The sequence below is a fragment of the Zingiber officinale genome, chromosome 5A (assembly GCF_018446385.1).
Source record: "Zingiber officinale cultivar Zhangliang chromosome 5A, Zo_v1.1, whole genome shotgun sequence".
NCBI classification, from domain to species: domain Eukaryota; kingdom Viridiplantae; phylum Streptophyta; class Magnoliopsida; order Zingiberales; family Zingiberaceae; genus Zingiber; species Zingiber officinale.
Window position 1 is genome coordinate 4,971,001 of NC_055994.1, and position 27,971 is coordinate 4,998,971.

At 35.6% G+C, this 27,971-nt stretch overlaps 4 protein-coding genes across 7 annotated transcripts; 2 read left to right on the forward strand and 2 right to left on the reverse strand.

The window, feature by feature from the left end:
• Nucleotides 1-2,516: 2,516 nt before the first annotated feature.
• On the reverse strand, nt 2,517-6,292 carry LOC121979341 (serine/threonine protein phosphatase 2A 57 kDa regulatory subunit B' kappa isoform-like). Of its 3 annotated transcripts, none has more exons than XM_042531318.1 (4): nt 6,058-6,292; nt 5,898-5,987; nt 4,485-5,726; nt 2,517-3,194 (listed from the first exon to the last, which is right to left on the reverse strand). In XM_042531318.1, exons 3-4 carry the CDS (start codon nt 5,646-5,648, stop codon nt 2,829-2,831), a joined length of 1,530 nt encoding a protein of 509 aa, XP_042387252.1. In that variant the 5' UTR covers nt 5,649-5,726; nt 5,898-5,987; nt 6,058-6,292; the 3' UTR covers nt 2,517-2,828. The 3 variants fall into 3 exon arrangements, with proteins under 3 accessions (XP_042387252.1, XP_042387254.1, XP_042387253.1); XM_042531320.1 differs by having other exon boundaries at nt 5,802-5,987; XM_042531319.1 differs by having other exon boundaries at nt 5,898-6,292.
• Nucleotides 6,293-6,557: 265 nt separating this feature from the next.
• Nucleotides 6,558-9,682, reverse strand: LOC121979343 (trihelix transcription factor ASIL2-like). Its single transcript, XM_042531323.1, has 2 exons — nt 8,476-9,682; nt 6,558-6,871 (listed from the first exon to the last, which is right to left on the reverse strand). The coding sequence occupies exons 1-2, from the start codon at nt 9,591-9,593 to the stop codon at nt 6,832-6,834; spliced, it is 1,158 nt and encodes a 385-aa protein (XP_042387257.1). The 5' UTR covers nt 9,594-9,682; the 3' UTR covers nt 6,558-6,831.
• A 195-nt stretch (nt 9,683-9,877) lies between these two features.
• Nucleotides 9,878-14,362, forward strand: LOC121979342 (heterogeneous nuclear ribonucleoprotein Q-like). Of its 2 annotated transcripts, none has more exons than XM_042531321.1 (9): nt 9,878-10,031; nt 11,981-12,368; nt 12,444-12,560; nt 12,654-12,794; nt 12,923-13,099; nt 13,199-13,403; nt 13,491-13,654; nt 13,773-13,858; nt 14,033-14,362. In XM_042531321.1, exons 2-9 carry the CDS (start codon nt 12,012-12,014, stop codon nt 14,145-14,147), a joined length of 1,362 nt encoding a protein of 453 aa, XP_042387255.1. In that variant the 5' UTR covers nt 9,878-10,031; nt 11,981-12,011; the 3' UTR covers nt 14,148-14,362. The 2 variants fall into 2 exon arrangements, with proteins under 2 accessions (XP_042387255.1, XP_042387256.1); XM_042531322.1 differs by having other exon boundaries at nt 9,897-10,031; nt 11,674-12,368.
• Nucleotides 14,363-25,527: 11,165 nt separating this feature from the next.
• On the forward strand, nt 25,528-26,247 carry LOC121982588 (40S ribosomal protein S30). The gene is made up of 3 exons (XM_042535731.1): nt 25,528-25,665; nt 25,782-25,919; nt 26,026-26,247. The coding sequence occupies exons 1-3, from the start codon at nt 25,662-25,664 to the stop codon at nt 26,070-26,072; spliced, it is 189 nt and encodes a 62-aa protein (XP_042391665.1). The 5' UTR covers nt 25,528-25,661; the 3' UTR covers nt 26,073-26,247.
• The last annotated feature ends 1,724 nt before the right edge of the window (nt 26,248-27,971 follow it).

Genomic DNA, 27,971 nt, shown 5'->3' on the forward strand with positions numbered 1-27,971 from the left:
TATAGACATCAAGATCTCGTCTGTTCTGTGCAATGAGACCATCTACAGGATCTACCATAACCTGATTTACAACTTCAAGAACTTCTTATTCTTTAAGTACATATTGTATCTTGATGTGCCATATTTTATAGTTATCGCCATTAAGTTTCTCCCCCTCATTGAGTTTAGCTATGATATTTATAATTGTCATGATCTAACATAAATAAATACATTATTTAGTATTCAGTGTAATTTATATGTATGCAATATATGATTGACTCAATGTTAATTTGAATTGGTTTACAAAATCAAGTGATAAATATGTTTTCACTCATCATTCGTATGACTAATCAAGTTAATATTGATCAATACTATTACACACATTCCAACAAATTAATTAATCATTTAATTAAACATAAACTAATCATGAAGTGAACTAATCATTTTCAATTTTATTAATATGTAACATAACTTCTCATAAAATAACTTTATTTGTAGATAACGCCAAAAATTATTACCTAACTTGAAAACCAAATGAACTAATACATAATGACAGTAACAATAAATGAACTCTAATAAACTAGATAGATCAACACCACTTCCATTAGGACAAATACTTTGGATCTTCAGGATTTTCCTTTTGATCTTCGTTAGATTTTTCAGAATCTTCCTCTGGGAACTCATGGTGAAGTAGTTCTACACACAATTATGCATATGAGATTCACCTTTTTGAGAACCCCCATATCTGGTGTGCACATATCAAAGCCCAGACCCTGTAATTATCGAGGATGGGAAACTCTTCTTATTCGAGTTTTCAGAACAACAAAACCATCCAATATGTCATCCGACTCTATAATATGAGTCATACTCGATCTCTTGAATCTTCTCCCATAACTCATTTCATCACACATCGCGACGAGTCATCATGCATATCATCCGAGGCATCTGAAATTGAAAAATAATAATGTCGATATAAAACTGACAAACCAATAACAAAATCAATTTATTTAATTCACACACATATATAGAAAAATATACAAAATTCATAAGCAAATAAGAAAAACTAATTTTCTTTATTTGAGGAGCTCGAGTGGACTGATACACTGAACCGATCAATTGGGAATCTAGATCCTTAGATTAGTCCATTATCCTTATTAGAACTAATCTAATTGGATTGAGATTGCTTTATTTATATTCTATTATTGTTCAATCTAAGTCCATTTAAGACAAATTCTCAGATTTATTAATTAAAGTAAGATCTGTTTGATTAAATCAATATCCATTGGTCTAAATCTAAATCATTAGATTAAATCTAATCCGTTTGATTAAATTTAACCCAATAACTAATCTGATCTAATTTTGATCAAATAAACTAGTCCAATTTCGTAATTAGCTTAGACCTTTTTAATTAAATCAGTCTAAATTGATTCTAATTTAAATCAAATTGATATAGTTAAACTAATTAATAATTTTAAATAAATCGGAATCTAATTGGATCAAAAATTGATCTCGTTAAACTAATCGTGTGTTGGTTTGATTCAGTGAACCAAATTATTAGTGATTAATTAAACAATGAGCCCAATTTCATTAATTTAATCTAGCATGGATTAATGCATTAATTTTTATATGCATTATGAAACAAAATACTTATGCCATGCAATAAAACGTTATTTCGTTTTTTTTCTGTTCGCCGAACCACGAAACCACAAAACATAAAGTTTCGCCTTTTTTTTTTTAAATTTTGATTTTCTCAAATCTCATTCTCATTTGTTGCACACGTCTTCTGCCCAACACGCCGTGCTTCACGCACGCCACGTCTTTAGCCGATGCCACGACCACGCAGACCTCTGCCGCCCTTGCAGCGTAGTTCGGATCCTCTGTTTTTAGTTTTCTTTGTTTCTGTATCTCATTATCGATTGGACTGATCATATTAAATTTTAAAGTATCATGATATTTTTAAAATATATATAATATCCTCATAATGTATAAAATATTTTTGAGATTTAATCTGATTCATTCGATCGACAATGAAATATAGGGATAAAGAGAAATGAGGACGGAGGATCTAAACTACTTGCAGTGGCTTGATTGCCAGCTACAACCACTATAATATGTAATATTCTAGTGATGTACAAAATATCTTTAAGATTTAATCTGATCTGTCCGATCGATAATAAAATATGAGAACAAATAAAAATAAAGACAGAGGCTCTGAACTACTTGCAATGGCTTGGTTGCCGGCTACAACCACTAACTGCCGGCCTGCCGGCGCCGTTTCTAGCGCTGGCCTATCACTCTGTTAAGTGGAGGCCTATCACTCCCGTCTGAGTAATCGTACTCGGAGCTACTTCCCATCATTCTATATGCTTCAGCGAATTATAATTTTTTCTCAAATCTAAACGAAATTGTTTGTGTAATTAATTATTAAATACAAATGAATAAGATAAGTTACATTACTTATTAATAACAATTAATCACTTAAAAAAAACAAAGTAGGACTCATGGCACTTGATCTTTGTAACCACTGCATTCAATAATGATCCGTCAAACATTGCCAAATTTCACTGAATCTTTGGACTCGCAATGCACGAACGCAATAAGATCTTGACAAAATTCTGATCAAAAGCAATAGACGAAAACGATGGAATAAGCAATCTGCTTATGCTGATAATAAATATCATCACAACAATGGATGCCATAACTCACACAAGCTTTTCTCTATGACACATCTCAACACGGATAATAGTAACTAGAGGATCCAATAAGGTTCAAATACAGGGAGGGGGTATCAGCATGACCTCGAGATGCTCTTTGTAGGTTTTCTCACAAACGATAACATCTCTGATACTTCAAGAGAGAGCAGCAACAACTGGAGGAGCAATAACAGGTCTCACCTGGACAGCTACGTTCCTAGTTGCTGGTTGGAAAGCAGCAGTCGACTCCAGGTGCTCCCAGGTCATCCTTCCCTTCTCCATTAAATCTTGTTTCACTTCCTCCTCCTCAAACTTCTTTTTGCATGCTAGAAATAGTTCTTCATCCATCTCGTATAATAACTTCTTAATGTTTTGCGTCAGGTTCAAAACAGCTTGATTCCAATGACTGCGAATGTTCCTTTCCAACGCCGGCAATATTAGTGGCATTACTGATTGCCAATTTTGTGATACCAGACTAATCACTCGGTCATTGTTCCACATGAGTAAGGCTCTCTCTGCAACCTGGAAGCCATGTAAACCCTTTTGTAAAAAGAAGGCACAAAATTGGGTATTGAATATCATTATCATCACCAAATGTGCTAGTCCATGCAGATCATTCCAAGAACCACTTTACTGAATAGAAGGGATAGAAACACTTGCTTAAGAACTAAACATGATTCAAAAGGGTTTAGGTCACTAATTGCCATCTACAGACCACTATTACAATCAAACTAGTGATGAATTTTAGAATACAAATGGAGAATCAGACTTAGAGTTTGTGATCTAAGCTCTAGGAATTACTGCATGTTCTTCATGAATACTCACACTACAGGTTACTTTTTCGTGGACATACAAATGCTTACTTGACCCACAATTCATTGTTAAAGTCAGATTCGAAAGAGGCACTAAAATTGATGTACCTTCATTTATCAGATGCCCTATGAACAAGGTTTTACTAATCACAAACCATTTGTATCTATACTTCAAATTCGTTCAGTGATTTAGTATAGGACTCCATAAAGAAGCAGCAATCCAATTGTCTATTTGATACTAAATGACTGGTTAAACAATTAACTAACACCAAATATAGGTCCATATTAACACAGACATAATGACAGCATTTAGCTAATTACAGGAGCATGGCGTCATGCATAAGTAAGAACAGTCAAAAGTTCATTGTAAAGGTTACATGAATTACTAAATTGCATATGCATGCATTCACCCTGTGCTGTTGAAACATATGATACAAATAGATCAAAGTGGCATTCAGCACTTGCAAGTTCAACTAATTCAGCTGCAGTTGAGCTAGAATCGCATAAAATGCACAAATGTTAGAGATAAGTGAAAAAGTTTTCAATGCTCGAAGGTGTCAACTGGCTCAGTTGGATCGTGTTGGTGGTCTTGCTGGAATAAAATCCTAAATTTGTCTAGGGTAGAAGTTACTCCTTTCATTCTCCTTGAGAAGAGGTTTTTGAATGCTTGCCCTTAACTTCTAACAAGCTATGTCTTAAATTGTAAGGTCATTATTAAGAGCAAATAATGGAACATGAAAAAACCCACATTGGACTCACTTTTTTTTAACAAGAAAACAGAAAGTACAAGGAAATTAACGTACTCGGCGACAATAATAATATTTTCAAGAAAACCTATCAGTGAACCTCACACAAGAATTCATCCCCATTCATCAGTAGGTCAAAAGGATTTACCTTTATGTTCTCAATAACAAGATCAGACATAACTCCGTTATGCAGTCAAAGTAAGTTTACATAAATAAGATAATTTGAGCATGACTGGTTAAAGGGTTTAGATCACCTGGAAATGGGGGCTATTAATACAATATCCAATCCTCTGGAACAAAGGAAGCATACACTTCTGGATATCCACTTCATTAGTGGCTTCCAAGATTTCCTCCAACTCACTTAAAAACATGATTTCCTTTTGACTGTTAGTCACAGGCCAATATCTCAATAACCCATTTATAACTGCAATTATTAGCTTAGGCTCTTTCTCTACAAATTGTGTCACACAGTAAGTTAGCTGTTGATGATAGACACCTAGGCCTTTTGGCTTGTGCAAAGGTATTAGGACCCTCCATAGGAACAGTTTATGCTCCTCTTTTAGAGGCAACGCAAACCCACTGATGACACTTCCAAAAACTTCAAGCAATTCAGCAATACCATTATGTCGGTTTGTCTCAAACACAAACTGGTAAAATATATTGCTCACTGCTTTCCGGATGAACGGACGATGCGCCATGAATTTTCCATAGATTCTGTGCAAGATTGCTTTCAAGCAATCTCTTTCCCTGGGGTCCTCGGAATCAAAGAGGTGCAGCAGTCTCACAATGAAAGAATGATGCACATACTTCTTCGCAATCTTGGCATCAAGTGAGGACGACTCTAAAAACTTAAGGAACAAATCATAGACAAGTTGCAGGTGTGACCAAGCTGGTTCAAACGTGGGCTCTTGCTCTTCAGTCTCGCCACCACCAGAGCTGGAGCGAGTATTAGGTGGGAAGGCCCTAAACAAGTTGCTAGCAAACATCTTACAGCTAGAAGAAATGATGGGCTCAGTGAAACAAGAACCCTCAGAGTCAACGTAATCGATGATATCTAATAGTGCCTGCCGCTTCTTATCCTTCTCAGCAGAGTTCTTGTTGGGATCCGAGAAATCGAAGACAACACAACAAAGATTCAACTTGCTGACGAAAAGGTTCTGCTTTTCTGTATCAGAAACATCTTTGAATAAAAGTAGAGGATCAATGCTGGTTACTACACTCGACGGGAATATGGAAGAAGCAGTCCGCTTGACAGTGGTCGATCGGGAGGCAACTACATTACCGCTGCTGGTCCTCTGGATTGGGTTCCCGTTCGCAGACGTCGTCACATCGCTGCCGGATTGGCCATGGGAGGAGCGAGGGGAAGCATCAGATTTGGAAGACTTTCGAGGTAATCTACTTAGGAATTGCTTCCACATGGTGCCCAAGTTGGGGGTTGAGTCAGATCAAAAACTCATGCTGCCAAAGTTTGGCGACGAGAAAAAAATGTCCCAAACCTACAGCAAATTGCAGTTCAATTTCAGACAAGATATAACAAAGGTACTTTTTTGCGCAAAGAAAAAGAAACCAACAATTGCAACGCAGGTTCGAATTGTTTCGAGAAGGAAAAAGGAGCATTTCTTTCGTAATGAAAAGAACGGACAATCTTGGCGTCAGAAGTACTGTACTTTCCAGTAGAAACCAAGCAAACACGAGGAAGCATCCGAGATTCAAGAGCAAGCACAATGCCCGTCCACGTAGCGTCAAGGCCGAGCAACCTGAAGCGAGACCATCGAAGACGTCAACCTGGAAAGCGACTGCAAGAAGGAAACCAAGGGAAAGCAAAACCTCAAGTCGTTGGGGAGTGAAATCGGACGAGGGGCTCCGAGATCACGGATCACGCTAGAAAAACTCGATCAGAGGCCTTGTTCGGCGAGAAGAAGCCGAGTAGCAGCCGGAACTCGATAGATCGGAGCCTCCCTCGTTCTCCCCGCGCCCTCATTCCGAGATCGGATTGGATCGCTCAGCAGAGGCGAGGTCGCAAGGGGAGGAAGTACAGTGCCCGAAAAGGGTATATAATGAAAATAAGACACGGCGAATAAAATAGCAACAGCAAGGTCCCTTGTCCTCGAAAGCGACGGTTACGATTGCAACTGAGGGCCCACAAGAAGAATCTTAGCCGTCGATGAAAAATTATTAAATGCAGAATAATAATCTGAGAAATGACATTGATGTGATCTGAGAGACAGGGCGACGTCTAAAGTTGCGTCAGGATGTGATTAGTTTAAAAATACATTTAATGTAGCATTATTAGCAAAATTATCGCCAATAAAAATTCACTGATACTCTCGAGAAAAGAATATATCATGCAAATGTATAAGTTACTGATGTCTCGTCATGAACTCTCCATTGGTTGCCGTAGCTATTCAAGATGATGGAAACATCACTCTTCCTATCCACCAAAAGCTAAATCGTTCTTCATTCTTGGCACATAATTAGATTATTTCAAACGAAAATAAAAATTTCAACAGCTTCCAAGCACAGCATTCTGGTTCTGAATCTCTTGTCGAACGTAGACAGAGTACCCAATAGCCAATGGAAGAGAAGCAATCACTGGATCGATCATACAAAAGCAGTGAGGAAGAGGGAAGCAGAGATAAACCTACAAGAAGAAGACAACAAATTAGAAGCCTAGAACAATCTGTGCTAAGAATGTTGAAGAAAATAAACATAGTGTAAAGAAATTTGAAGGTAAAAGGTTTGTACCAATGAAGACAACAATCAGAGAAAACTTCTGAAGAAAGTGTTCAAGACCCACAATCTATTATTGTGTCTGAACCAAAAAAATGAATCAAGCCAAAAGTTTCAGTTTTTTTTTTTTTTGGTGTGTGTGTGATTTTACTAAATCAGTTGTGTTTGATTTGCATTGCAAAATTAGTCAATTACAAAAGAAACTAAATTAAATAACCAAATTTACAATTCCAAATAATAAATATATTTGTCATTGAGATTTTCTGAGAGTGATTAGACATACAAGAATTGTCACTTGATATTAAAATTAGAAAGTAAAAATATGGTAGGTTGCATGTTAATTTGCTCCCGTTATGTTTTTGAAAATTTCAATTTCATCTTATTCGGTTGGGTTTCAACAGGTTTGATTTGCAATACTCGAGCTAATAAAAATGCCTCATAGAGAACTTATCCAATATGGATATCTTCAGATCACAGGACCCAGAACATGCCATTGATTCTATAATTCGGATTTCTGATTTCATGATAGCATATCCTAGTAGTACCTATAAGTAAAGCCATCGATTATAGCTTATGTTATTACATTACATCAGTAAACATCAAAGAAATTTTAGTAGTCTATATGACAGGACATTTTATCTGAATCACCAATTACAATAAATAATCTCAGGTTATATATGAAAAGTTAGCTATAAAGCCTTTGTAAGCTCAATAATTCACAGTAGAGAAATTTGCATGATGAGAATTTGATCAGAATAAATTATCAAAACTTGGTTGAGGAGATATGATATGAATCATGTGGCAATAAGGCGAAATCGCTCGCCCCCAGCGCCCCCGCCGCACCCGACCCAAGGTCATCACGAGGGAGGTAAATCACAGCATCCTGAGCGAGCATGTGGCAGGTGGAGTGAGTTGCACAGGGACCGGGGATTTATACCCCGACTACCTTGAGTTTCGACCCCGCGACCTCATGTGGCAAGCATCCCACCACATACCAACTCAGATGACCTGTGGGGTCGATATGGTATGAATCATTAATACTTGTAAAGTTGCATCAAATGGATCCATCAGTATGTCAAGCACCACATTTAATGTTATTGTACCCAATAAAAATAGAAGCCTAGACCTTCTAGTCTTCTCTCACTTAGGAGTGAAGATTAAAAATATATCTATATTGCAACAAACTCCCAAATGTTATTATTAGAAAGTCATAAGTGAATAAGATACAATTGTAGCAACTCACAGGCCACCCTAAGATAATGTGAAGGGAGGTAAATCACATAGTTAGTTTATAGCCGATTGCGAGGGTGGGAGGAGTTTTTCCCTAAGGGCATGCGCCCTAAGTGAATAAGCTACAAGTACTAAGAAAATGTATCATGCACAATTTCAAATTTAGAAGATAATTTGTTATCAATTTACCTAAGAAAACGGCCAGCAAGAAAGTACTGATATAAAAAGAGATCAAACGCAGTAAAAACAACAAAGGAAAAAAATTAAAAAGTGATAGTAGATTACCCGCCCAAGTTCTCAGTAGAACCACTGTTATCATCATCGTCTTCTTGTTCTTCATCATTACCATCCCCATGCTCCTCACTTAATTTTGCAATTTCTAATTGTGCTCTCTCCAAAATTTGTCTTTTTTGCACCTCCAAATCCCTTTGAATCTCCTTCCTCATCCTTTCTATCTCTGATATCTGCTGCCTCTTGTTACTCTCCATCTTCTCATAGATCTCCCCAAACTTCCTAATCGACTCAGCCAGCATCCTAAAGGAAGAATCTGAGCTCCCCGATAAATTTTCCCTCTTTGGTGGAAACCCATCAGAGTCGTCCTCACTTACACAATCCCTCATTGCACTATTACCATCACAACTATCTCGGTGGACATAAGAACTACCAAACACATTCTCTCCAGCATCAACACCATAGGGCAGCTTTGGTTGTGGAGGCGGCAGCGGCTGCTTTCCTGAAGATAGAAGGGACGATGACGGCAGTGACATCAAGGCATCCATCTTCTTGAAATACACCCACTTGCTTCCAGATTTTCCGTCCGCTGTCAAAATCGCCTTCTCTTTTCTGTATTTCTTCTTTAGGGTATCGATACGGTTCCGGCACTGAGAATCCGTTCGATGAACCCTGGAACTCTGCAAAACCTTCTTATGGACCTCGCTCCACTGATCTGGCCGGAGACTCTTCCTTCCATTCTGCATATAGCGATCACCCCAGCTATCGAGAAGGACAAAGGTCAATTCTTCCGACCACTCCGTCGGTAAAATCCGGGTGGGAGGCTTGGAAGGAGCCACGGGAGTAGCGGACACATGCGGGGCAAATTCGAACCCTAAAGCGAATTTATCGATCCGCCGACGCTTCTCGCGGTTGTCGGACGAGGAATCAACGTCTTCGCCGCTGGAGTCCCCATCGCGACCGCCTACATCATCATCTTCGTCGTCTGAAGGTCGATCCGCATAATTCTGCTTTCGCTTCTGCTGCTCCTCCTCGTCGTCTCTGGCGAGATCAGCTGAGTGACGACCAATACGAGGAGGATTGGGGCGTGTCGACGAGGAAAGGGCGGGCCGAGGCTTGAGGTGGCGGGGTTCGGGAGGATATCCGGCATCTTCGTCGTCGGTGTCGTCCATTGACGGAATCCAGGTGCTTCAGCCCTAATCGGAGAAACGTCCAAACCTATAAATTTCAGTACATGGCGAAAGATGCGATCCAGAAGCGACGCGACACATCATACCCACTAACCACCCAAACGACTTCCGAAACGGGTTCCGAGTCGAATCGGTTAAATAAACAAAATTTATAACTTATTTAGTAAAATTTAAATGGGACCCGATCAATCATCCAATTAGTTAAATATTTAATATCAACTAAAAAAAAAGGCAAGGGCATTTCTGTAAAATCATTGAATGAATAAAAGCAGTTCCTGCCGGTTGGATTGATTCCACGGCTTCTCCGCCGCTAGGGTTCCCAATCCCACTTCTCTTCCAGTCTCTGGTGAGCGGGGGCTTCAAACTACCGCCGCATCTCGAGCGGTTCCCATCTCTTCGTCTCCTGCGCTTGTTTCTCTGGTGAGTCTTTTTGCGCTCTTCTCTTCCTTCTCGAAATTTTCTTTCTGAAAAAAGACTTTTCGTGGGATTCATGCCTTCGAGGTTGGAAAATGGCTAGGGTTACTACTTACTATTTTAAGAATTTTCTTTTATGGTTTCTGTGGGTGAGGACTTCGAGTGATTGTTCAGTGCGGCCCAGCTTTGATTTCGCATTCTTGTTGTTAGGAAAGTGAAAATTTTCTTAATCTGATGAGTTGGGGGGCCTTTGCCCTTAATGGTTCATCCCTTCATATTCTGAGTTATGTTCACCCCCTTGTCTACTGAATGGATTTTTGTTTTGTATGTCGTTTACTTCTTCTCATTTAGTTCTGCCCGTAATATGATGCTGTTAGCTACCTCTTTGGTAGACGAATGACGATAGGAGAAGAAATTGAAGTTTAATAGAGAAGGTAAAACAAATAGAGAGACCATTGAGTTCATCCTACCATATCTGGTTGAGAAACTATCCATTAGCCTGGTTGGAGTAGATTCTTGGCTATTGTTGTCTTCTCTGGTCCGAAGTAAAGCCTATCAGGGATGGCTATATAAGAGCATCCACAGTGGGAGCTCCTTCATTGATTTCGAGGAGAGCCGCTTCTTCGTGTGTTTTTTTATTAAATGTTTTTTTTTTATTTCTGTTTAAACAAATAAAAATAATAAAATATAAAAAAAAAGTTTGGTAACATTATTTTCCTTGTTAATTTGTGAATTTAAATTTTATAAAAATTTAATTATATATAATTTAAAATATGAAAGAGAGATGAGAAATATATATAATGAAAAGTGTGGGACTCATGAAGGAGTTGTTGAAAGGTTTTTTTATAGTGGAGAGATGTATGAGGTTTTTTACTTTTGACGTGGCACGGATATGGCAACGAAAGAGCTCATGAAGAAGTTCCACATCTGTGGATGCCCTAAGTGCACCTCAAAGTAAACAATATATTTATGCATATATGTGGGAATGCAATTGCCCAGGGTAGTAGGGTACATGGTCTCTCTTTTGAGAATTTGTTAGGCTATATATATATATATATATATATATATATATATAAAGTTGTTTTATTGGTTCTTCAGGTAATATATATAAGTTCTAGTCTGGCTTTAGCTTTGGAATATATGAATAGATGATATGGGTGAGTCATAATAGCAAGATTGGAATGTTTATAATGTGCATGCAGAAGAAGTTACTGAGTGATCAGTCTTTCTTGACTAAGAAATGTGCACCAATGAAACTTAATCGTCACACTAAGCCATGTATTTAGTTGTTCCCTAATAATATTTGGTACATGGTTTGGTGATTGATCACCAGTAGTCTATACTGGAATTTTATTTCATCGACTGATTAGTACCTTGTGAGATTAGAAATCATTTTGGATGGCTTAACTATTATTTTCTGCTTGCGGTAGCACTAATAGTCTTTTCACAGAGTAAGTGTTTTTTCTGTTTAATAGTAGAATTCTTCCGTAATTCTGTGATAACATTTGTAAACATGATTGCTCTGCTCATTCTTTTATTTAGTCGTCAATATAATTTCATTTCATTGCTTATTTCTCACATTATTTTTTTCCTTTTCCTTTTTTTCTTTGATTCTTGTGCATTGGAAAATAAATATTTGTGCACATAGACCAACATGATTACATTGGACTTCTGCTTCATATCTTATTTAGTCATATTTTCTCGTTATGTTGCCTCCGCGAGAATCACTTGCTTCATTATCATTGAAATATTTTCTCTTGCTTGTCTCTTAGTACTCAAATTATTACCAACCACAAAAAACTATGACTTTGAAATTCCTTTGAGACATATCATGGCTCTGATTGTCTTCAGATTCTTGTTCTATAACACTTGTTGCCCTTTTCTATTTTCCTCATTCTGGTGTATCTATTTTCCTCCTCTTGGGAATGCTTTTTGCTCCTGTTCCTCTTTCACAGTGCCCTGTGGGCTTTCTTTAAAATACACAAGATGCCAAGGGCAAGAGCCGCTTCTGTTCATTCAACTGAACCAGAAAACCCGGTTGAACCTGAGGAACAAGTTGACTTTGATCCAGAGATGGAAGAAGAGGTTGAATATGAAGAAGTAGAAGAAGAGGTAGAAGAAGAGGAAGAGGAAATTGTAGAGGAGGAGGTCGAGGAGGAACAAGAAACCACCACTACCAATGGAAATATAGATGATAAAATGGATGAGGCAGAGAGAAAGAAGCACGAAGAACTCCTTTCTCTTCCTCCTCATGGATCAGAAATTTATGTTGGTGGATTAACTCTTAATGCATCTGAAGATGAATTGAGAAGGTTTTGTGAGTCTGCTGGAGAGGTGACTGAGGTGAGCCATATGATATTTTTCTGTTGTGTTCTGTTTATTTGTAAAATCAGTTATATTCAAGATCTGCAACCACAGGTGAGAGTGATGAAAGAGAAGAATTCCTCAGAGAATAAAGGATATGGATTTGTTACTTTCAAAACTGCAGAGTTGGCATTAAAAGCTATTGAAGTACTAAATAATACTGGATTCAAGGTAGACATCCTTCAGCTTTTTCTTTGTGAGTCACTTTGACACTTTGTTTTCAAAATCATTATCTGAATATCCATGGTATGTCAATGTATTTAGGGTAAAAAAGTGAAGTGTTCAACATCTCAAGCAAAAAATCGACTGTTTATTGGTAATATTCCTCGGACTTGGTCATTGGATGATTTGAAGAAAGTTGTAACAAGTATTGGCCCTGGAGTGAATAAAGTGGAGTTGATAAAGGTTAATATTTGGCCTCACAACACATCTTTCCTTCTGTTTTTTTACAGTATCCTTCCTTGAATCTAGCCTCGTTGTTGTGGAAGTTTCATAATTTTTTGGAATTAATCGAATAATTATTTCGTTCTCAGTCTACAGACCCCCAAAACCCTTCTCATAACCGTGGCTATGCCTTCATCGAGTATTATAATCATGCATGTGCTGAATACTCAAGGAGCAAGATGTCCGCTCCAAAATTTAAGTTAGATGAAAAGTCCCCAACGGTGAGCTGGGCTGATCCTAGGAGTGGGGACTCTTCTAGTTCTCAGGTAAATTATTTACAGCCTGTTTTGTTATTGTTTCATAGCCAAGGTCTGATCTTTCCCAGAAACTTCTCACTTACATTGTCTTCTTGCTAAACCTTACAGGTGAAGGCTATTTATGTTAAGAACTTGCCAAAGGATGTGACAAAAGATCAGGTTACAGAGCTATTCGAGTGTCATGGTGAAATCACAAAGGTTGTACTACTTCCAGCAAAGCCTGGACATGAGAAGAGATTTGGTTTTGTGCATTTCAAAGATAGGTTCATGGCTATGAAGGCACTCGAGCACGCTGAGAAATATGAATTAGATGGTGATTCTTTGTTTTGCATTTTTTATCATGAAAATCTAGATGTTTTCTAATTATCATTCCTTGTTACATATTGTTTGTCCTAAATAGGTGATGTCCTTGACTGTTCACTAGCAAAGCCTCCAGCAGAAAGTAAAAAACCTGAGCCAGCATTAAGTGCTCAGGAAGCTGCTTTGCTTCCTAACTATTCACCTGGGTTTGGATATGGTGTCCTTGGAGGTCCATATGGTGCTTTCGCCCCAGGGCTTGCTCAGGTATAAAATTCTTAGTTGTAAGACAAAAGCAGTTGGAGATATTTACTTGTGTTTATTGGTAATTGCTTCCTCCATGTTTTCCATTTGCCATGTGTTTCTTATTTCGTCTACCTTTCAGCCCATGATTTATGGAAGGGGGCATACTCCGGCTGGCGCGGCCATGGTGCCAATGATCTTACCGGATGGACGACTTGGATATGTATTGTAAGTGAGGAGACTTTCCTTATGTTCATAATTTGCCTCCTGTTCCTTGACAACTTAACTACAACAAAAATATCAAAGTTCTATGAATTCCATGAGAAGTTTATCCATGGTGCCATGGGTGGATGTCTCATCTCACTAACTACATTTGTCCTTGTGTTCCCTGCAATGTTTAAGGCAACAACCTGGCTTTCCTGTGGCCACCCACCAGCAGTATGGGCGAAACTATGGTAGCAGTTCAAGCGGAGGGAACAACGATAGCAGTCGCGGGCGCAGATTCCACCCCTACTGAAATCTTTACTGATTCTTGTTTTGGTTGTAGCTACCAAGAACTTTGTACTGGGGGCCTTGTATTCACAAGTTTCCATAGCGAGAGCAAGTTCGTTAAATTATCGATACTCTATTTGTAGGCTGGAGTGTTTGATTTTCTATTATCCTTGGACTTGAATTGAGTTGCTTGATTAGTAAATACTAGGATAAATCAAACAATTTGGATTGTTTAGTTGATGCGTCTGGTTCACTTCTTTGATTCTTGCAGTTGAACAGTTTTGTGATTCGATATTTGTCAACCCATGGATGTATTTTCAGTAGTTATTATTAATCCATGCAAGTTATTTATCATTGGCTGATAATTATAGTAGAATTAATGGCTCAATGTGCTTTCTCAACTCTAACTCAGTCGCGTTCAAGAACTTAATTATCCTGTTTTATAATGGATATTTAGTTTTTTTTTTTACAATCCTATTCCAATACTGTTTTCCACTGGCATGATCAGAAGTTCAGAATGCTGAATAACTCTTTAATAATAATAATAATAATAATAATAATAATAATAATATAAAAAATATTTGTGTGGATGCAATACTTGATGCATAGTCTAAGATAGAACAGCAAGGGTACTTAGTGGATAAAATTTTAGGCCGTCTGCTTGAAAGAAATACAGGAAAAAAAAACATTATTCGTTGACTGATTCTATAGCCCCTTATATCAAATGGACTAATAAACAAGATGAATAAGTATTGTTTAACTCACTCTTGTATAGAAATGGACAAAATAAATTAAAGAGGTGATGTAAGTTTGAGATGGATAAACATTGTTTGTGATTTTTAGCGTCAAGAACTTCATCTATCCAAGGAATTTTGAAATTTATTTAATTTCTTTTAAGTTATTAGTGTGCATATAATTAATATTTTTTTAATTTGTTATTATATAATTCAGATATTTGATTGATTTTGAAGATAAAACATCACATATAAATTTGAAGTGTAATTTATTTAGTGGAGCAAAAATAGTATCCTTCATCTCAAATGTTCTTACTAAGGATATTAATATAGTGGTCCTTTTTTTATTACATAAGAAAGATTAAATATCCAATAAAATATTTTATATTCATTGAGAATTAACTTTATATAGTTATAACTAGTAAAGACATTGCAATTTTTTTATGCACATTTAGAGGTTGACTTTTAAAACTAACTCTTTCTTAATTTGAGATTCCTCATATTTTAATTTTCTTTTATGTTTATATGAAAATTTAATTAAAAGACATTACTCTTATAATTTTAAATAAAATTGTTTTGGATAATGTTATCAGAACTGTGAAGTTAACAAATACCAACATTTAAAGTGTTGTTGTAAATGGGAGGATATATATATATATATTAAAGAAAATGTTAGGTATGTTGTAATTATATACAGTGATTAAGAATTAGCAAATGGGTTAAATCAAATTACTTATCAAATTTCGATTAGGTTAATTTAAAATTATTTTTAAAAAATATTAGTTAATTTGGATAACTCGCTTCGATCTTAATTTTAAAAGTTCAAATTTGATTGAATAAAAAATAACAGTCGATTACTAAGTTGTTACCTATTGATTATTATAGCAGTAAAAATAGAATATTTAATAATCAATTGTTAGATTCGACGATCCATCGTCACTTTATTGATAAGAAATATCTCACCTGTTTATCTTACTATTTTATTATTTTATCCAAAATCTAGACTATTAACTAATTAATTTTGATGAAGTCAAAATAAAATTATATTAATATCATTCTTTTTCATATTAAAAATCATTTTAATATTTATTAATAATTTTCTTTTATTATTATCATAATTTTCTTTAGTCTCACATCTTATCTTATAATTGATAACATTGTGAATAAAATAATTTAAATAAATACTTTGGATTAGCAACATTATGATATAAAAATTTAATTAATTTCTTACCAGGAAGTGCTTGTCCAGTAAATTATAATTACTAGTCGAGATTGTCATGGAGACATGTGCCTGCTTCGACCTAGGAAACCTTAGTAGTCAAATTAAATAGTTGTCTATTTTTCCTTAAATTCAATAGCCCTATATATAAGGTATATAATCTTGTCTAAAAGTTAGAGGTGGAGTGGTGTTGACTAAGAGAAGACCTTTGGATTGAATCAAGGACCATTAGCTGGTGTGTTAAGCTCCCTGCACACACTTAAATGAGCCAACAGAACATCCACCCCCAAAAATCAGGGAAGGGGGTCCTAACGAAGGTCCTCCGACGCTCAAGTCAGTATATCGTCCGAGTGGGAAGTAGCACAGTAGGAATGAATAGCAAGATGCGCACGAAGTACAATGTATGAAGTGTGCGTACGTCGCTGTCGGGAAGGACCCCTGGTTTATATATCACCTCTATAATATCTGCAATTATGAGATAATAGAGAATGTCGAGTGTTAGAAGTTGTCGAGCAACGAAGTATATGTATTCTATTAAATTTTGAGGTATGTCCTTATAGTTTTTTCTATTTATTTGATAAATATATATTTATTATTTGAGTGCATATTATATGTTTGATGATCTTAAACTCATTTATTGAATGCCCAAAATACAATTCATAGTATGAGAGAATTTGTGATTGAATCACAACTTGTGATTATCTCTACATGTGCAATTATGAACGTATTAGAATTTTCCTAGTTGTCAAATTGATGCATTCGGACATCATCAATTCTGTAAGACTAGCACGGGTTATACTTCTTGGGTCGCCAAGCGACTATTTTCTCACTGACTGGAGACATTGGGATGTCGAGAGTTAAATGTGGATGCTAGTTATGATAACTAGTTCATTGGGGTGACTCGCTGTAAGACTTCATATGATTATCTACATATATGGATATGTTTGTGAAGCTCTTATTGCAGCTCGAGTGCAAGTTTTCCTTCGACTTGAGGTATATAAGTCATCTTGGTCATGAAAACTTATACTTTGACATCTTAAGCAAGAATCTCATTGAGGTGTGAACCCAGGATGATTGAATATAAGTTGAAGTACCCGAAGGTGTTTGGATAGCCATGGAGGATTCACCACTCCTTGGGAGGAGACGTATATCCTATGACCACTCGTTAGAATTATTACTGAAAGTCTTTGGTTAAAGCATCACATGTTAAGAGTACGAGACTTTTGGACACATGTACGAGTAATTTGAATCTATAAAACGAGAAAGTATTATTTGGGTTAGGTGTGATATAGTCAGCCTAGTGGGGAATGACACGTAGACCATGTCCTGAATTAAGTGAGTATAAGACGAGTGAAAGAAATGAGGCATGACTCACTGCTACTGCTGAAGGATTCAGAATTAATTCTGAAATCAACTATGATTTTTTGGCTTATTGGGGATCATGATGTACTACTAGGTGTCACTCATGATCGTTTCATAATTAAGTAGTTAATTATGGACGACCAAGATAAATCGGGAACCTATTGGGTCACACAGACTACAAGTCTCTAAAAGACGTAAAACAAGTGAAAAATAAGATTCTTAGATCAAGTAATAAATATTTGATTGGACCATACATAAGACAAATATGGAAATACTTGTCGAATCAGAAGTATGGATATGCCATATCTCTTATGAAAGAGTTAGACCCTATTAAATTAGTCATGAACCAACTTAGTTTAGTTGTGAACCAAACCAAGGAGTTAATGGACTAATTTTTTGTTATAGGATAATGGGTTGGATTTAGGCTTTCTAATCCAACTCATTAATGAGGATCATATATTGATATGGTTAAGAGAAAACATACATCAATTCATTAGTTGGCTTGATAAGAGTTTTGTGAAATCCTTAACCCAACTCTCCTCTCCCGGTCTCCCCTCTCCCGCTGCCAACAATAAGAGGGTGCTCCCTCTTGTTGCCGCGACCAACACAAGGAAGAAGTAGGGATGTAAACGAGCCGAACCGAGCCGAACAGTATTAGGCTCGAGCTCGGCTCGTTTAAGTTATATTCGGGCTCGGGCTCGGGCTCGGGCTCGGGCTCGGTTCGAGCTCGAATCGAGCTTTTATCACAAGGCTCGAGTTCGACTCGTTTTAGAATTATCAAGCTCGCGAACAATTCGAGCTCGGCTCGTTATTAGCTCGATTATCAAAGTTAACGAGCCTAACTTGTTAAGTGAGCTCGGGCTCGTTTAGAGCTCGTTTTTGGCTCGTTTTAGAGCTCATTTTTTGGCTCATTTTAAGGCTCGTTTTAGAGCTCATTTTTTGGCTCGTTTTAAAGCTCATTTTAAGGCTCGTTTTAGAGCTCGTTTTTTTAACTCGTTTTAGAGCTCGTTTTTTTGGCTCGCGAGCCTATAAACGAACATATTCGCGAGCTCACGAGCAGAATATCCTTAAGCTTGAGCTCGGCTCGATAAGATAAACGAACGAACTCGAACAAACTTTTTACCGAATCGAGCTCCGAATAGCTCGCGAACCGTTTAGTTTATTTACATCCCTAGGAAGAAGAGCCTCTTCCTTGTTTTGCTTCTTTTTCCTCTTGATCCCTCTTCTTTGCTAGTGGCTAGTAACTTCCGAATGAGAGACGTATACTCACGGAGTTGTCTTGAGGAGCTCGACATGGATACGAATAGAGGCGAAGTTCGACAATGTTGCTACGATAGATGCCCTTCTCGTTACAGGTCATCCGTAAGGTATACCTAAAATAATTGTTATTCGTTTTCGTTTTATTTTATGATCTTGTCTAGTGCCATTGTATCCTACATGCGTGTGGTTTGTGTTGTAATAAATTAGATTTATTTATGTTTAGTCTTCTGCTGTGCATGTTTACGAAACGTATTTTAGCACACTTCATCGGACATATTTCAACATATCTTGGAAGGAGTATATCCCTAGTCTGAGGAATCTTACGTTACACGTATGCACCCCTTTTGTTATTGACGTTATCAATGATGCGATTGAAAGAATATACTATGATAATAGGTCGATTGAGGGGCAAGCATAAAGGAATATTCTTTGACAAATGATTGTTATTTTTTAACAGTTTGTTATGATTCTCTAACAAGCTATTAGGATTCTCTGATCATGTTGCTCCCTGTATATATCTCGATATGGAGTTGGCCTGACCGGGTGTCCACTGTGGTGAAAGATAAATGAAAACTTGATTATGGTGCTCTGAGTGAAATCCTGCCTTGTCTTTAGGGCGCTCGAATATATGTTGTGATTTTGAAGATTTGAGTGAAATTCTGTCTTGTCTTTAGGATCGCTCGAATATATATTATGATTCTGAAGATCTGAGTGAAATTTTATCCTGTCTTTAGAATTGCGCGAATATATGTTGTTGTGACTCTATATATCTGAGTGAATTCTTGTTCTGTCTTTAGGACCACTTGAATAATGTTGTGATTCTGAATGAATCCATAGAAACGGGTCCCTTGAGCCCGAACGGCTCTAGGGTCGTCCTACTGCATATAAGGTTGCTCGTCTTCCGGAGAAGGAGAAACTAAGTCCCAAGGGACTAAACTAAACTTTAGGTTGGGTGCCTTCTCAACTGGGGACTGATTTCTAGTCACTGAAGTAATATCTCAAGCTATTTAGATACAGTTGGATTATTGAGACCTATCCGACTACACCTAGGGCCGGAATGCTCATTTCTTAGGCAAGACAGACTCTTATACTAGTCATCCTTGAATTGAAATCCTTAGTACTTAATACTAGATGAGAAGCTACGCTCTGTCCAAATACAACCCTTTGATCGTTATCTTTCTACCTCATCTTGATTTCGTCTTCTACGTCAGCCTTGACTTCGTCTTCTATGTCAGCCCGTGTTCTCATTTAATACCCATATCAGTATATAAGGTGCAAATTAATTTTAAAATTATGTTGTTAATCTTTGTACGAAGAACAAAGATAATTTTATATTTTATTGAATAAAATGTTAGATATTTGCAATTGTATAGAGTGACAAGGGATATGAGCAAAAGGCTCATTAAGCCATAAAAGTTGGTTTAATTTTAATTTGATTATTTTTTTAAAAATATTGATTAATTATGATAATTCTAATCGGTTTCTATTTTAAAAATCTAAAATCAATTAAATTGAAAATCTATAATAGTCTATTGTTGTAATTTAATTTGATTTAACAGTTCAATAGATGAAAAATATTTTTATGATGGAAAAATTAATTATTTTAATTTTCCATCCGATGTTTTATCAATTTGATTTATATATTAGATTTTTTCAAAAAACTTGGTCGGTTAAATAAAATTTTAATTTATCTCATTTAAATATAATTCGGTCGGTTATTAATTGTGATATTTTGCATCGCTTACCTCTTTCTATTTTATTATTTTATTAAAAATATAGATATGACTCACTACAAAAAAAAACAGGCTTACCGACGGAATTTTCCGTCGTAATTCCGTCGGTATAATTGCTTAGTGACGGAATTATGACGGAAAATCAGTTGTCGGAAGATAATTTGTCGGAAACAGATATACCGACGGAATTTAAATTCCGTCGATAATTACCGACGGAATTCGGATTTCCGTAGTAAAATTTACCGACGGAAATATAAATTCTGTCGATAAATCATGCCAGGAACAGTGCTTCCAGTAGTTGTGGTTACCGACGGAAACAACGTTTCCGTCGGTGTTTACCGACGGAATTTATATTTCCGTCGGTAAATAATTTTATAAATACCGACGGAAATAGCGTTTCCGTCGGTAAACCATTACGATAATTGCCAACGGAATACTTATTCCGTCGGTATTCCGTCGGTAAAATAAAAAAAACTACAAGAAAAAATTTATATTTCTTTTCGTACCTTGTTTACAATCCATATATACACTAAATCATCACAGACGATGACATTTCATATATACAAACACATACAAACAATCACATCCATACAAATACATACAAACAATTACTTTCACTCCTACAAACACATTTCATATATCCTAATAATTCATACAATTCATACAAACATAAATAAACTATAATATCCATACAAACAAAGTAATATAAATAAAAACAATCACAATCATCTAAAACAAATAAAATCTAAACAAATCACAATAATAGAAACAAATTAAACTATCCAAATTTCCATATATAAATCCAAATTTATAGAATCAGATATTAAAATACATACCATGATTGAAAATACTCCAAATTATACATCCGCATACAATAGAAAATCCTGCAGAAAGTAAAATGCAATAGAATATGATTATTTATGAATAAGATAAAATTTTTGTAGTGATTTATATATAGCTAATTTTGATACCTGGATATAAATGAGCAAATGATGATGACGATGACGATGACGATGACGATGACGACGACGATGATGATCAATATGTCAATAGGAACTTCTGAAACATACAATAATATAATATTTAGAAATGTGCAGATTAAAATATCAAAACATAATAAATATAATTTTGTAATACTATAATGAAATGCTGAAACCTAAAAAAGAATGATGCATGCCTCAACTATTCATGATTAGATCTTTCAAAAATACACAAACAAACAAAAGGTTAATAATTAAAACTAAGTAGGAAAAACTACTTACAAAAGGATGATCCCTCCAAAACTCTGTAAAGACTTCCTCTAGAAATCATTACAATGACACTCGTTAAATATGCAAGAAAAGAAATGAGAGCAATGCACTAAAAAAGTATAATGTTTAACTAATTTTACATGTCAACGAAAAAAGATACCTCGATCATATTTTGGATATCTACTGATGGTGATGAATTGTTCCTGAGAAAATGTAATACAATTAATATCATATTTTAAAGGTGAGCAGATTATAATTAATATCAAAATAGAATAAATATATTTTGCATGTTTTATAAGTGATAAATAAAAAAAGGTAAGTTATAGTTATGCAAACCTAATCAGAGTCTTGAGTCTCTTGTAGAAGAAGAACTAGGACGAGCCCTGGCTCTTGGATCTTCAGATGATTTAGAAGTCTTGGAAATTGATGAACCAATTATAGTTAGTTATAAACTGACACTATCCTCTGGAACAATTTTAGATTCAAAAGCTACTAAATTGTTCCATTGGGAGAAGGATAAGATGAAGATATTCTTAAAAAGAGATGAAGGTGGAACGAAGCAAAAGAGGTACAACATTGAGTATGCAACAAATTTTGCAGATGTGAGCGCTTTGCTATCACATCTGCAAAATTTGTTGCATATTCAATGTTGTACCTCTTTCGCTTCGTTCCACCTTCATCTCTTTGTAAGAATATCTTCATCTTATCCTTCTCCCAACGGAACAATCTAGTAGCTTTTAAATCTAAAATTGTTTTAGAGGATAGTGTCAGCTTATAGCTAACTATATTGGATGTCATATTGGTATAGTACCTAGTTTGGATTTTGGCTGCATCAGAAGATGTGGTAATGAATTAAATAAAATCAAATAATTGAGGCCATAAAGGATTTTGATGTTGAGGTTCAATAGCTGATTGATACTTAGTTCATGAGTCAATACAACATCATATCAATTGAACAAAGTATAACAAAAATTAGAATTCACAACCAACTGCATAACCTCATCTAACTATCATGTAAGTCCCCGTATAGGGGAAGATGTGTTGGTTCACACATCTTAATTAATGAAGTGTGAAGTGCGAATTTTGTGGATCATGCTGCACCAAAAGCATTTGAGTGAACTATGTCATTCACAACTAAAAAAACACAAAAACAAACTATCAGTACTAATAATTTATGTGCTCGATCATCTCTTCGATCGCATATATATATAATGTTTGCACAAATTAACCCAACTTAATTTGAACCACAATTTTCATTTTCTATAAGGAAATTAAACTGATTAATTAATTAATTAATAATTTTTGGGTTAAAGAGGCGACACTAAGAAATTAAAAACCACCCATGAATACCTAATGCATACTATATTTTCCAAAAGTACATAAGTTGGATTAAATCTTATCAGAATTTGGTTTAACACTGACAAGATTATCATTTTATATCAATCATGTAGATGGTACATTCCTAGCCAATGTGTTGAAGACATCTTCAGACAATTTTCATATATATGAAGACCCTGCCCATCCTAGCTAAAACTCTAGTCATGAGGGAAAACCTTATAATCGTTATTAACAAAGGTCACAAACTAAAATTTTGAATTTTTTGAAACCCCATTTAATTAGTTTAAAAGATTGGATCAATACTAACAATTGCATCAATTTAACTAGCTAGCTAGCTTGAGTCATTCTGTATTGGTTGGCTAGCTAGCAAGTTATATAAAATACCAAGTCATCTCTTGTCTCCTCCATCAATTACTCCATATATTCATATAATATTCCCTGTTTATTTTGTGTCCCTACACAATAGAGAAAAAAATTGTAGTACACAATAGAGAAAAAAATTGTAGTAGAAACCATTTGCTGGCAGCTAACACAACCATCGGCCGGCACAGCTGTCGGCCGCTTGCAAGCGCTCGACACAATCGCCGACCACTTGCTAGCAGCTGGACGACCGCTTGCTAGCAACTGACCGGTACAGTTGTCGGTTGTTTGCTAGCAACCGCCAGCAAGCGTGCGGCTAGCGCCCGGCAAAGCCGCTAGCCGTGTGGTAGCGACTGGCGGAGAGGAGAAAAATAGAGAGGAGAGGAGAGAACTTACCTGAAGATCATCGGAGAGGAGAGATCGCGCTGGAATCGCCGAAAAGGAGAGATCGCGCCAGAATCGCCGAAGAGGAGAGATTGCGCCGGAATCGCGGGAGAGGAGGAAATCGAGCGCACGAGAGGAGAAGGGCTGGTGCCCTAATTTTATTTTCGGGATTACCGACGGAATCTAATTTCCGTCGGTAATTACCGACGGAATTTAGATTCCGTCGGTAATCCTGATATTTTTGTTTATATTTCAGGATTACCGACGGAAATTAGATTCCGTCGGTAATCCTAATATGTTTTTTTATATTTCAGGATTACCGACGGAATCTAATTTCCGTCGGTAATTACCGCCGGAATTTATATTCCGTCGGTAATCCTGATATTTTTGTTTATATTTCAGGATTACCGACGGAATTAGATTCCGTCAGTAATTACCGACGGAATTTATATTCCGTCGGTAATCCTGATTTTTCCCCCTTTATTAAAAGTTCCCATCATTGTATCGACGGAAATTAAATTCCATCGGAAAATATTACCGACGGAATTTTAATTCCGTCGATAATATTCTAATTTTACCGACGGACAATTAATTCCGTTAGTAATATTTGAGATTACCGACGAAAATTAGATTCTGTCGGAGATTACCGATGGAAATTAGCTTCCGTCGGAGATTACCGACGGAATAATATTCCGTCGGTAAACCTGATTATTTTTGTAGTGACTAATTCTCAATTAATTTAGTAAAGCTTAAAATAAAATTAGGTTAATATTCGACATAAAAATTAATTGTGATATATATATATGCGACATAATGTTAAAATAATTTTCATTAATGAATTAATAATTTAGAATCTTTTTATTCCCATGTCTTAAGATTAATAATACTACGAGAAAAAAAATATATTAATTTGTGATTGAGATTCTCGAGCAGCACTTTTACTTGTATAGGTACGAGATATCATTATTTAATTTACGAGTGACTTTAGATTAAGATTAAATGTATTATATTATAAACGTGGGATTAAGATTAAATGTATTATATTACACACGTAATACGTGTATAATCGAGCCACTAACTGATGTTATTGACAGTAATGATGAAATCATTAGCTTTGCTCAACGTAGACATTATGGCGGAGACTTGTGCAGCTCGCGTTTCTGAGGTTATAAAAGTCCCACTTCGGTCTACTTTAGAACCATAGCCGTCGTTTAAGTTATTAATTGTGATATTTTACGTTGCTTAAATAAAGCATTAAATTAAAGACCCGAGGCTATAAAAATAAAGTGTCCATTTTTAAAAAATTAAATAGATGTCATACATTATACATAAGGTATCAAATTAACTTATTGCAAATTAATTTTAAAATTATGTTATTAATCTTGTTACGTGGAATAAAGATAATTTTAAATATTGTTAAAAAAATGTTAGATATATATTGTCATTGTATAGTGTGAAAAGGGAGAATTGATGATCGAATTTAAAAGAGTTCGCTTGGATTAATTAAAAAAATTATTATTTTTTAAAAAATATTGATTTAATTGACTAATTCGTTTTTCGATTTCGATTTTAAAATTTTAAATTCGATTAAATGAAAAATAACAAATCGTTGATGCGAAGCATCAATTGTATTTAAATCGAATAAAAATTTAATTTATTCATTTAGATTAATATATTTTAGAAGACTTGAGTTGTTGTTCTATTAATATATTTTAAATCGTTTAAATAAGTATTAAATTAGACATCAGCAGAGATCAGCAGAGATTGTCGTGGAGACACGTGCGAGTCACGTTTCTAGGCTATAAAAGTCCCGCATCGATCTCGTTTAGAAACCCTAGCCGCCACCGGAGAAAATAGAGAGCTCGCCTTCTCGGCCGATCCTGTTTGCCGCACGACGCGATGGGTTAGCAATCGAGATCTTCCTTTGTTTTATGTTTAGTCCGCCTTTTTCTTGTTCTTCTTCTTCTCATTCCTCCTCATCGGGAACCAATTTGGCGCATTGTCTCTGATGGACTTCAGGTAAGGTGCACGGATCTTTAGCTCGCGCCGGAAAGGTCCGAGGGCAGACGCCTAAGGTGGCGAAGCAGGACAAGAAGAAGAAGCCCCGCGGCAGAGCCCACAAGCGTATGCAGTACAATCGCCGCTTTGTCACTGCGGGTGATGTTCTTGCCTTCCTAATTTATGAAAATGTTGTGAATTCAATTTGCTTTTTTATTCTGGATCAGAGCATTCTCTGATCGTTTTTTCCCCTTGTTCTTCGCAGTTGTTGGATTCGGGAAGAAGAGGGGTCCAAACTCGTCAGAGAAGTAAAGATCACGGTATTGATGGCAGATCCGAAGTGCCTCTTTCCACCGTTTTCGTTAGTAGACATTTTCTTTATGTTTTTGCAGTGTATTTGTTATTTTATTTAATCTTAAATCACATCGAGATTAAGTTGGATATGGATTGATTCGTGGAATTGTGAACTGCCTTGTCTCTTCGATTAGCATTTTTGGTTTTTTGCCCACGAAATAGGAGTTTGATTTAGGTTCGCTTCAATAATATTTGAATGATCAATTATATGCACAAAAAGTTTCTATTACACCGCCATAAAATATTTAGAATTAAATCTATTCCCCAATATTATACTTCAATAATTTTAAATTATAGATTTAATTCGTTCTATTATTTCACAAAATAATTGGCCATTCTTATGCATCTTTGATTAGTTCAAAATTATTGACATTTAAGTCAGGTCTCCAATAGTGGAGAAGGAGAAGAATACTAATGGAGCACCTTTTTTTTTATAAAAAAAAATGATAATCCTAGGGTCTTATTGACTATCTTTAATTGGTCCGATCATTTTAAAGTTTTTCATCGATTATTAAGATAAATCAAGAAATATACGTAATAGTTAATTTAAAAATTCAGCATCTTTTGATTACGTTTTTTATTTGGAGAAATATTTTTTACAAATATGTTATTGTTGGGGTTCAAATTATGGGTGCTTGAGTCAGGGCCAGATTCCCCCTCCTTTCCAAGTTTGTCGGAATTGCCTAGTATGACAATTTTTACTGTGGGGGCTGCAATACTTGTGTCAGGGTTGGACTCCTCCTTAAGTTTGTCGGAATCGCTTAGTATGGTAGTTCCTGATTGTGGGGTTGCTTTTTCACCCTCTCAATCTTCTTCTTCGATAAACTTTTATGGAGGAGGTGATGAAACAAATGGTGATGATGGAGAAATGGAGCCAACCTAAGTTCAAAGCCTTCCACCTCTCGTCCCTTTCCCGTCCTTCTTCCCATTCAAAAGGACACATTGAAGTGTGTTTGTTGTGATCGATGGCAACAGTGATAGATGACTTGCTTAATATGGATTCAACCTTCTTTGAAATTTTTTTTTAGTTTCGTCCTTCATCTTACTATTTTATTAAAAATTTCTCCCCTTTACTAACTAACTTTGGTGAAGCCTAAAATGAATTTACGTTAATATTCTTTTTTCTATTCACACTAAAAATAATTCCAAGGTTTATTAGTAATTCCACAAATGAAACAATCAGTACAAATGAAACAATCAGTGATCTAGAGTTCGAAACTTAGTTGCGATATATTATTATGAATTTTTCTCATCATTAATTATCTCTGATTGTTTTATATAAAAAAATATAGTTCTTTTTAGTCTCACATTTTAGAATTGACAATATTATGATTAAAAAAACTCCGACAATGTTGAAAAATATATTTTTCTTAGTTTTTTTACTAAGATAAGTATAATATTAAATTAAATTAATTTTTTTTATAAGGAAGTCATAAGAGTGACATTTGAAAATCCAAACAATTTAGATTTTCAAACACCCAAATAATTTAGATTTTCAAAAGTCAGGTACTTTATCCTAATGATTTTATTTTAGTATTTTAATGTTAAAATATTTTAATTAATATAATTTTATTATAAAAGGTTAATATAATTTCAATGTAGATTAATATGATTTCAATGTATTATATTACACAAGATGCATATGCTCAATTATTAATTTAAATAATAATTTAGATATTCTATCATCATTTTACAACAGCTGTAGGAAGACATCACATAACCTTTAATAAGGATTATAACATCCACATCTTGTATTGTAGACGTGATGTCTCACGTATCATGCATGTCAGAGTGTTTGACGTGCCGAGCGGAGATGAACAAATTGATCGTCCTAATAAGACTTTTAATATTTTCCAT